Source organism: Solanum verrucosum, unplaced genomic scaffold, assembly GCF_900185275.1.
Source record: "Solanum verrucosum unplaced genomic scaffold, falcon-dt-bn FXZP01000008.1, whole genome shotgun sequence".
Lineage (NCBI taxonomy): Eukaryota > Viridiplantae > Streptophyta > Magnoliopsida > Solanales > Solanaceae > Solanum > Solanum verrucosum.
In genome coordinates, this window is record NW_026020195.1 from 1940761 (window position 1) to 1952068 (window position 11308).

The window sequence follows — 11308 nt, forward strand, 5'->3', positions numbered from 1 at the left end:
TTCCCCATATGTACACGCCTTTCTCATCGTCTCTGTGATGACTTGGACCAGAGGCGAATCTATGACTTAAACATGAATGTTTTGAACTCGTTGTACTGTTGAAATTATGAGTTCAGGATATAACGTTTATTGTGATCTTAATGTTTTTCATTTTACATCTACGTTTTGTGTCGAAAATGATGGATTCAGTTGAAACTTGAATCCATGGCACAAAGACTACACCATCTTAAGTAAAGCAGAATAACACCCTCTCCCCAGTGTCTGCTGTTCTATACAAAATACAAAATTCTTCAATCTTTACATGTACACTACACATTGTGTCTCTATACTCAAAAGAGTTGTAAGAAGATACCAATATAACATAAAAAATAACAGAAGACAGCATAATATAGATATGATCATTTTCCTATCATATCTGGTCTATCAATGAATGGGAACCTTGGAGCAATGGTAATGTTGTTTCCGTGTGACCTGCAGCTCACGGGTTTGAGCCATGGATTCTGTCTTTAACAATTGCATCAAGGTAGGCTGCTTACGTTCGTGCACCAGGCAACCCTTTTTTTCGTTTAGGCTATCAATCAATCCTCCATCAAAAGGAGGGATTCTTGTATTAGTGTCAAAAGCATTTTCACTTCCATGCATGATCCTGATGGTCTCTTCATCAGCCTCATGATACCAATATGGACTTTGTAGACATTCAGATGACTCTGATTCCCGCGATGCAAAGTCCTTTTGAGAGAGATTATGTTCTGTTTCCAATGAACAAACTCTATTTTGGCTATGATAAAGGGCTGTTTCGAGCTCCTTAATTCGAGCTTCTAGTCTGGATTCTATTACCTCATGCAGACGCGAGCTAAGCTCCCTCGGGGAAACAGGATAGTTGGCAGGTTTAGAATGAACAATCCAAGTTCCACTAGTATGACTATCTGATTCTGATGAATCAGGACTCTGTACACTGAGGCAATCTAGTTTTAAGTCTCCATGAACCACATTTATTTCATCTTCTGGATCTAGCTGCAAATTTTAAATTTTTATGAATCAGAAGTTTTGTCAACATGGACATCAAAAATGACAATTGTGCCTCAATCTCAAGCAAGTTGGAGTCGGCTATACAAAATCCTCACTATCCATGTCGTTCCATTTGTGGGGTCATCTCAATCAAAGACTCGAAAATGATATTTTCAAAAAGTACCAATAAGTAGAAGTATAGCTAAATGCAGGCCTACCTCAACAAAATCAGATATTCTTTCAAAGGTTGAAACCTTCAAGCTCATTTCCAACCTTTCCAATTCAGCTTCAAGCTCTGCCTCAATTTCGCTCATCGACTCGTGTTTTTCTGCTTCACTGGTTTGTCTTGTTGGTTCATCAATAGTTGACATAGAGAGACTATATAGATTTGGATCTTCATAATCATCATTAGCAATCTCTTTCACATTGAGCTCCTCTTCTAACTCTTGTACTAAATTCTTGGTCCATTTTAACTTCTCATTCACCTTTTCTATCTCTTTTCTGTTTGCAATAACAGCAGACATCATGCCACTAACAATTCCCATATAGAATAGAGTCATTCCATTTGGTAGCCCTGGTTGAATCAAGACAAGGGAGAAACATAAATAAAGCATTAGATAACTAAATTGGTTGCTCGGACTTTCCAAAAATGTTGTCATACTCATGTTGAATACTCCAAAAATGATACCTAGTCACATTTGTTAAAGAGTCCGAGCAACAAAAAGTTTTGGCTTAGATAGAACCATTCTATTTAGTCAAAATCTTGAAGGTAACTACATTGCTTTATGTTTTGGCCTATGTTGCTCGAACTCTACAAAAATATTGTTGCACTCGTGTTGAATCCTCCCAAAAGGATTATATATTCACCTAGTGGAATTTTTTAAGAGTTCGAGCAACATAGGTTTTTGGCGAGATCCATTAGATCATCAGAATAACAATAAACTCATGTTCTTCAATTGTGTTTCTCCAAATGGACAGAGCAACCGGATGACAATACACTCGAAAATAGATAACTTTGCATAAATTTTCAACAAATTCTATATCTCACAAGAAATGTGAAGAAGGAATTTTGAAACCAAACCATAAAAAAAGGGACTAGAGAGCAGAAGAACAGCTCATTCAACCTACAACAACATATCCAGTGAAATCTCATAGCGGGGCCTGGAGAGAGTAGGAGTGTAGAGTGTACGTAGACCTTACCCCTACCTCGTGAAGGTAGAGAGGCTATTTCCGAAATACCCTTGACTCATATGATCTGGTAAGTATGCAATAAGTAGAAACTGAGTGGAAACAATTGATATGTATACAATAAGAAGAAACTGAAACAAGAATATATAACATCAATTGAAATGAGTACAGTTTAACTTATATATACTAACATCACATCGTCACCTAAATGATAACTATAGATAACTTCAAACCACAAATACATGTAAACAATAACCTTGAAAATAAGGCATGTTACGTGCCACAACATGTCAAAAAACACATATACTGTAACGCTGTCAGTATATATACGTTAAATCCAAATAAACTTCATATGGTTTTTGAAGTTAGAACCTGTTGTATTGAATGATCCACCAGAATCTTTATTACTTTGAATTGCACACTCATAATTTGTAGAGGATGGAAAAATTGAATCTTTCTCGAGGCATTCTGATGAATCAAGATTAAGCTGTCTGAATCTGAAAACCCCTTCATCGGGGACTTCCTTTTTAGCTCTTTTTCGAGCTAATATGTGAAACGGACACACTTTTTCGCATAATTGGTGCAACAAATTCTTGTTATGTACTAAAAAGTTGTCCTTTTCCTCTGATGAACTCTGCAAATATTGTGCTACATAACCTGCTCCTGCAGCTGCTACAACAACCCAAAACTCCATATTCTATGATAATTAACAAGTCTTGAAATCAGGGGCGAAGCTAGAAGGTTACCTACAGGTTTGGCTTAACCAGTGACTTTAGCCCAATATGTGCAAAAATTTAAATTCAGAACTCAATTACTAACGATATCGCTATTCGAGAATTCAAAACACATAAATGGGAAATTCCAAACATGCTATTAATGGAATACTAGCTCTAATCTCTCATACCAAAAAAAAAACAAAAAACATTTCTGGATAATGCCATAGATATATTAGAGTTTAGACAAAATTTAAGAAAAAAAATATATTTTGGTGCACTAAACATTTCACGTTTACGCAGGATTTGAAGATGGATCGCACCCCTTAGGGTGTAATGTAGGAAGTCTATCCTAATGCAAACATTAATGATTGATTCTACGACTCGAACTTATGAGATCTAAATCACACAAAAACAATATAGCTAATATATGATTATTAGCTATATTTCTTATAATACTTAGATAGAGAGAAAAATATAGGTGGAATAATATATGGTTATCATAAATTTAGTCACCATGACCACGTAGTTAGTTATTGAAAATGAAAGGTGGACCAAAAGAAATAAATAGAATATAACTATATAATTAAAAAAAAAAAAAGATCCAACCTACTATAATGAAGTCCAAATATTTCTTTTTCTCTAAAAAAAAAAGTGAGGCCATAAATGATTTACGTGTCTATTGAAAATGTAACATATAATAACTACTAGCCACATGCATTTTAGTTCGTTCTATATTTAGGAACCTAGGTAATAATATCTCGATATCATTACCTAAACAAAAGTCAAATACAAATATACAATAAACTATTGAAGCAACTTCAAAATGAGTTGAAACTATATAGATATTAAAATCTATAAAGTTGAAGTAGTATTAGTTTTTAAAACCATCCAAAAACGAAAACATTGTACCTTCAACATGAACATGTAATAAAACCATAACAAGATTTGATAGCTTTCCGCCCTAACTAAAACATCTAAATAGGATGCAGCTCGTCCCGATCTGTCTCCGGTCGTAACTAAGATAGATCGATTAATCTCCGAGAAGTCCTAAAGCGGAAGTAATTAATTAAGCCTAAAACAACACTAATTATAGTTCTTTTGTTGGTAACCTTCTCCCCAACGTCCATCAGAACTTTGAGGCCGGCTTCTCGAACGTTGACCACCGCGAAATTCACCTCTCTCCGATGGAGAATTTGCCCTTTCTCCGTGAACTGAATAAAATTTAAATACTATATGATTACGATATAATAAAGAAAGAAAGTCTTGGAGTAACATTAAAATCATCTCTATGACCTATAGGTCATCAGTTCAAACTGTGAAATCAATAATTGATGCTTATAATGTCATCCTGTATTATAACAAAATAAAACGACAAGCAGATATATATATATATATATATATATATATATAAGTACCTTTGTTAGTTCTCTTGTATCTCATGTAAGCTCGTTTCCCCTTCACCATAACGTGATGAGTCTAGAATCAAACATTAAAGAAAAAAGACAAACATTAAAAAACGATCAATAAACTTTAAATCGATAAATATTTTTGAAGAATAAAATGTGTAAAATTCATTACATGGACAGCCTTTTGAGCAGAAATTGCATCTTGAAAATGCACAAAACCACAACAATATCCATCCTACATTAAAAAATATCCAATATATAAATGCTTAATCATTAAACAAAAAATAAGTTTTAAGCAAATAATAAATCGAAAAATAAAATGAAAGTGATACATATATACCTCGTATACTTCATAAGCTTTTAGTTGAACGTCTTGAATGTGAAGGGGTCCAAACTCTTTAACAACAGCATATAAATCATTTTTTGTTGTGTTGGGTAGTAGTCCTCCAACAAATATCGATTTATCTGTAAAATGTAAACAAATAATTCAACAATTGACTTAATATGATAAAAATTTCATCAATTATTTGACTATTGTAACAATAGAAATTTACATTCGATGTCATTATGATAATTGTCCTGCGCAACTCTGGTTGAAGGAGTACTTGCAACTTTCAACACATCACTCGAACTAGACTTTTTAGGAGCCGATGGTAGGCCAACATTTTTTGGTGGCGAGGACCTACCTTGCTTTATCTATAGAAAATATTTCGAATTAGACAAAACTTAAGAAGTAAAATTACAATTTAAGAACATTCTTATAATCTTTATATAACTAGCACGTGAATCAAACGATCCAAAAAAGTAGGACTAACCATTGAAGCATAGGTAATTTTTGGAGCCTCGTTCTCAACGATGACGGGGACCACAAGGGCCTTCTTTTTTTGTTCTTCTTCTTTTTTTGGGCTTGAAGGCTTCTGATCGACTTCATCATCAACATTGTTTTCAGCTTTGCTCTGAGTAGCTATAATAATCCAAATGGAGAACAACTTAATATAATCTATAATAAAGGCTAAACTTCTACGCGCTAACAAATTAAATATTTATACAATCATGTCATCTAAGAGGTGATTATAAGACATACCTAAAGGAGTAGCAATTGAACCATTTTCCTCAACAATTGTTGAAGATTTGTCTTCACCAATAAATCTAAAAATATCATTAAACACATAGTATCCTGTCTCTTGTGGAGCAAGAAAAAAAGTTTGAGAAAACCTTTTTCTTGACTTGTCTTGCCCAATTAAATAAGCCATAACTATCACCAAAACACCACCAGCAACAGATAATTGAGAGTCAATAGTTTTGACTTCAACTTTGCTACCCTTAAAGTGTGATGACATGATAAAATCACTTATGCCCTAAAATTTAAAAAATGTTGAGCAAAAATCAAAAAATAGAAACAACATTTTATTCAAAGTTAAAAACAAAAAAAATTATAGTCAACTAACTGAAATACTAAGATTCTCTGTTAGAATACTTACATCAGAAGTTGTCACAGACTTAGTTTCACCATCGGACGATGGCCAACTTAGAACACTGTTTTCCTTGTAAAATCGATACGATTGGTCGATTAGGTTTTGTAAAATGTTATAGTATTGAACCACAAAAGCAGTGGCAACTTTTTCAGCAGCATGTCTTGTTGATTTAGTAGCCATTTTTGCACTACAATAAGATAAAATGAATAGAGGGTTAATAAGATTTAATTTAACTATTTAGATAAATAAAAACAAATAGTCAAGCTATTAGTTAAAGAATGACACACTTTAAATAAAAAGGAAAAAGTTATAAATGCAAATGAATAGTTTAAGGAGCATCTAAATTATATCAAATTAATATCTGCAATCCCAAGATAACTAATCTTGTGATATTAACCTTATTCAAAAAGATTATGTCAAAAGAAAACTCTTTTGACCCTTCTATAGTAATAATAATAATAATAATATCACATAAAAATAAAAGGTATTCAATCATAAATAATCATAAAAAATATATTTGAAACGTAGATCTATCAATAATATTTTAAATGATAATTAAATAAATATTAGAAGTGATATATTTTATAGTCAAACAATTGAAAGAAAATCTAACAATCCAAGATCTAAGCATTTTTCTTATTTTTTATTTATTTATGTATAAACCTAACCAAGAAAAGATTAACCTTGATATATTATCAACTCAATTAGCAAACAACCTTCAAAAAGTATGAATTCAAAGCATAAAATAGGATATCCTTAAAGAAAAAAATTAATAATAATGTATACACTTAAATTCACTTAGAAGGTCTAATCTAAAGGGAAATTACAACGACAATAAAAAGACCAAGAAAAAGACTATTTTTAAGATTTTTTTTTTTTAAAACCATCAATTCTTGAAAGAGGGTATAACAAGTTCAAAAATTAGCAAATAGAAGTAAACACAACAAGTTTAATAAATCTAAATCATTGAACCTACAAAATCAATAAATGTATATTAATTATTCAAAAAAAAAACATTCTTTAAAGGTTTGATCTTAAATTCTATATGGAAAGCACAACAAGAACAACAACAAAAAATAACATTTCCCCCTTTTTTAGGCTTGATAAAAGTTAAAATCATCAAATCTATTAAAAAAAATAGTGTTGCAAATTTAAGAACTGATAAAGAGATACAACAACAACAACAAACACAGTGGGGTTTAGCCAGTGCGCACAAAGTGCTCACCCGAAGGGCAGAGATTGTAGCGGCGGCGGGTTATCTGAGTTAAAAAAAAAAAAAAAAACAAAATTAATAACTCAAAATTATAAAACCTACAAAGCCGATAAATATAAAAAAATCATTTAAAGAAATCAAGAAAAAAAAACATAGAAGATTAGAGGGAAAAAACAATTTTGAGAAAATTTACACAAGAAATGCAAAAAAAATAAAAAGGAATTTGTGAATACCTCTGAAGAAAAAGTTTGGAATTGAAAAAAAATCAAAGAAGGAATAAAGAGAAGGTATGTAACAATTTATAGTGGTGGAGTGAAAAATATTTAGTTCTTGGATATATTTTCTCTAATTCCAACTAGGATATTATAGGTCAATATTTAGTAAATCAATTAAGTACTTTCCTTATATGTTTATTATAATATTCTTAGAAATAATATAAAGTATGTGTTTGGCATGAAATAGTTGGTTTTTTAATTATTTTTTTAAAAGGAATATTATTTAAAGTTTAATTGAGAAAAGATATTTGTAAGTTAACATTGTATCTAGACATAAAATCATAGTTGAAATATGGTGAGTGTAAAATTTACCCAGTGCGCACAAAATGCTCACCCGAAGGGCAGAGGTTGTAGCGGCGGCGGGTTATCTGGGTTAAAAAAAAACAAAAACAACAAAATTAATAACTCAAAATTATAAAACCTACAAAGCCGATAAATATAAAAAAAATCATTTAAAGAAATCAAGAAAAAAAAACATAGAAGATTAGAGGGAAAAAACAATTTTGAGAAAATTTACACAAGAAATGCAAAAAAAATAAAAAGGAATTTGTGAATACCTCTGAAGAAAAAGTTTGGAATTGAAAGTGTAAAATTAAAAAAAAAAAAGGGGGGTGGGGGGGTGTATTCGAAGATCGAAACTATGTGATTAAAAATCATATATTTATATAAAAGAAAATCTTAGGCCTGCCTACGTGGCGCTACCACAAACCAGAATTCTCTTTTAATTTATTTATTTTCAAAACTAGTCTTTCCCTTTCATGAAAAGTTGCGACATTTATGAAATGTTGTAACTTTTATGAAAAGTTGCGACTTTAATGAAGAGTTGCGACTTTTATAAAGAGTTGTCACTTTTATGAAAATATGTGACTTTTATGAAAAGTTGCGACTTTAATGAAGAGTTGCGACTTTAATGAAGAGTTGCGACTTTAAGAAAAGTTGTGACTTTTATGAAAGGTTGTGACCTTTTCGAAGGTTGCAACTTTTCCAAATAGTTGTAACATTTGCGATAAGGCACAATAAATATTTGTTCACACTATCATTTGTTGTCGATAAATAGAGGGATTTCCTCTCATTTTAGAACAACGAAAATTCTGAACATCTTCTTCTTCTTCACAATTAAATATTTGTGTACTTTGCTCATGTTGATTGGCTCACAGACACCATTACTTATGTTACAGATCATAATATGTATTTTTACAGTCATTATTTTATACTTATGTTATTAAGGATAAATGATAAGATGTAATAATTTTCATTTTCCTTTACATTATTAATGTTTGTTACAACATAATCTTGTGTGTAAGATAATATAGTGTTTTAGTTTTAATGACCGATAAATTTTAAGTATTATTTTATAAATTTCGTTATATTAAATTCTCGCGCGAAGTGCGGGTAATTTTACTTAGTAAAATATAATTGAAAATATGTTTGTTAAAAACTATATAAAAAAAAAATAGTATTTGAAGTTTCAATTAATAAAGGGTATTTTGAAGGTCGAAGTTATATGGCTAGACATAAAATTTAGTCAAAGTTTGAAAAGTGGAAATTTTAAAAACTCTTTAAATATATTTTTTAAATTTCAAGTTTAAAATTGAAACAACGAGCATATTTGATAAATAAATACTTATTTGAAATACCTCAATTATTATTTTTGATAATATCTAATAGCAAGAAACTTAGAAGTCGGATATTATCAAGAAAGAATTTTATTTTAAAACAATTAGACTATAATCAGGAATAGAGCCGTCCAAAAGGGCTTAGCCCATGGGGCAAGCCCGACCCAACCCGTTATTGGGACAGAGTTGGGATATGATTTTTCAAGTCCATTTAAAATCGGGGCTTATAAGCCCAACCCTTTTAGGCCCTTAGTCCTTGAAGCTTGATCGGGGCCGGGCCAGGGTTGGCTCATGGGCCAAATTATTTAATTTTAATTAAAATAAATATTAAAAACTAGAAAACTTAAATGTAACCTCTAACCTATACGGCTATAGTAGATTAGTACTACTAGACTACTAGTACGTGAAGATTTAAAAAGCTAATGCCTTATAAATTCTAAAGTCATTACTCTTAAAAACTTAAGTCCCTAAACCCTAATATCTAAATTCTTGAACTACAACTCTCTGTCTCTTAACTCTTATAGTTTTATTGTCGTCTCGTTTCTGCTACGACATTAGACAATTTCACGCATGTAACAATTTTCTTAATTTCATTTAACAAAATAATTTAAGTAATTATGTATTGCTAACTAAAGTTTTAGTCAAAAGTGTTCTTTAGTTTACTAGTTTGTTTTTCAGATATTATTTACTTAAGAGATTATTATTTTTTCTTTAAATATTTATTGCTAGATTTTTATTTAGAATTATTGAAACAATGTTACTGTTTGTGACATTGATTTGACATAAAAAAAAAACAAAGGAGGGCTGGCCTACCCCAGCCCTTGACCCTTCTGGGGTTGGGCCGAGTTGACCATTTTACAGCCCTTTGAAATGAAGGATCGGCCCGCCCCAGCCCATCAAATTCTTTGGCCCGCAGGGCTTGGGCGGGGTAGGGCTGGGCTAGCCCGTTTTGACGGCTCTAATCAGGAAAGAATAATCAAATGAACTTGAAAAAAATTATATTATGTGTATTTAAGTCGAATATTATTATTATTTATATATCAAAAATGGTATAACTTCATCCAAATTCATTAGTTTTTACTAGTGACAACTATGAAATTACATATTATTAATAATTGTCTAAAAAATTTATTAGTTGATAATATACAAAAATAATTATGTTAAAATTATTTTTATGCATACTTAGGGAATGAATTCATTAATAATACAATATACTTTCATAGTACGATTTTGAGATACAATCCAATTTTTGTATAATAGCGTTAATGTCATTTGTTTGAATAATGTTTTGACTTTTATTATAAAATATATTACAGAGAACATACCATATAACATATCATGAAAATTAGTTTCAAGGATTGACAAAATCGAGTCTCCAACAAGCTTAGACGAATAAAGTGATTCAAAAGTTCCTGAAAAGATTTAAAATAATACGAATAAACATGTAAGTTACCTCTTTTAAGAATTTCGTATGATTCATTTATGCTTAAACTGAGATTCTTCATGCGTTTGTAAATTTTATAACCGATCGTAAGAAGTGTTCAATTGATTTTCTTTTGCCACATTAATGAAATAAAAATGTCTCAAAAAATCAAACCTCAATCTTCACTTAATTTGGTTTATTTTATATATTTATTATTCAAATTCACACTTATAAAAATTGGCACTTTTATCTTTTATGCATAACATAAGTTCTATACATTAAATCATCTATCACATAAGCAAATGACACAAATATAAATGTCTAATCTTTTAAGAGTAAAATTTTATTAAATTGAATAAATGAATAAACAATCATTCCATAAAAATCATATAATAAAACACGTGATTTATAGTATATTTTAGCGACAATAAAAGTATATTATAGAAAAAGTTTAGAAATTTAAGTTACTCAAACTTCACCAAAGTGAAAATTCATGTTTAAACATATTATTTCAAGAGTGGATATAATTTATGTCCCCCAAAATATCATTATAACTTAAACTGATTAATTTCAAAGCTTGTTAGAATTATAGAAAAGTAAAAACTATAATTGTTGGTGAAGTTTAAGGACTACAATATAATTAACTTAAACTTTATTGTCATAATCTTAAGTGGTAAACCAACATATTTGATTTTAAAAAAATTCTCAAGAATAATAATAAAAAATTAATTAATTTCATTAATAAGCTTCTAATTCAAACAAATTGCATTTATTATTTCAATATTGTTCAATTTTGACTTTTGACCAAGAAAAAACTTATTAATGAAATCAATTTTTAAATAATGAATGCAATTTGTTTGGATTAGAAGTTTAATTAAGGAAATCAATTATAATGCCTATTATTTATTTAGTGATAGAAGCAAACCGCCATAAGCTCACCCTTCAGGTCTCGCTTATTTATTGACTATTTTAAAGGGAAATTTTTTTA

General features: G+C 30.2%; 1 protein-coding gene and 1 pseudogene across 1 annotated transcript; both read right to left on the minus strand.

The window, feature by feature from the left end:
- Positions 1–284: 284 nt before the first annotated feature.
- LOC125829826 (uncharacterized) lies at positions 285–2890 on the minus strand. Its single transcript, XM_049509026.1, has 3 exons — positions 2569–2890; positions 1227–1582; positions 285–1014 (listed from the first exon to the last, which is right to left on the minus strand). Exons 1-3 carry the CDS (start codon positions 2888–2890, stop codon positions 424–426), a joined length of 1269 nt encoding a protein of 422 aa, XP_049364983.1. The 3' UTR covers positions 285–423.
- Positions 2891–3995: 1105 nt separating this feature from the next.
- On the minus strand, positions 3996–5976 carry LOC125829831 (nuclear transport factor 2-like; annotated as a pseudogene).
- Between the last annotated feature and the right edge of the window lie 5332 nt (positions 5977–11308).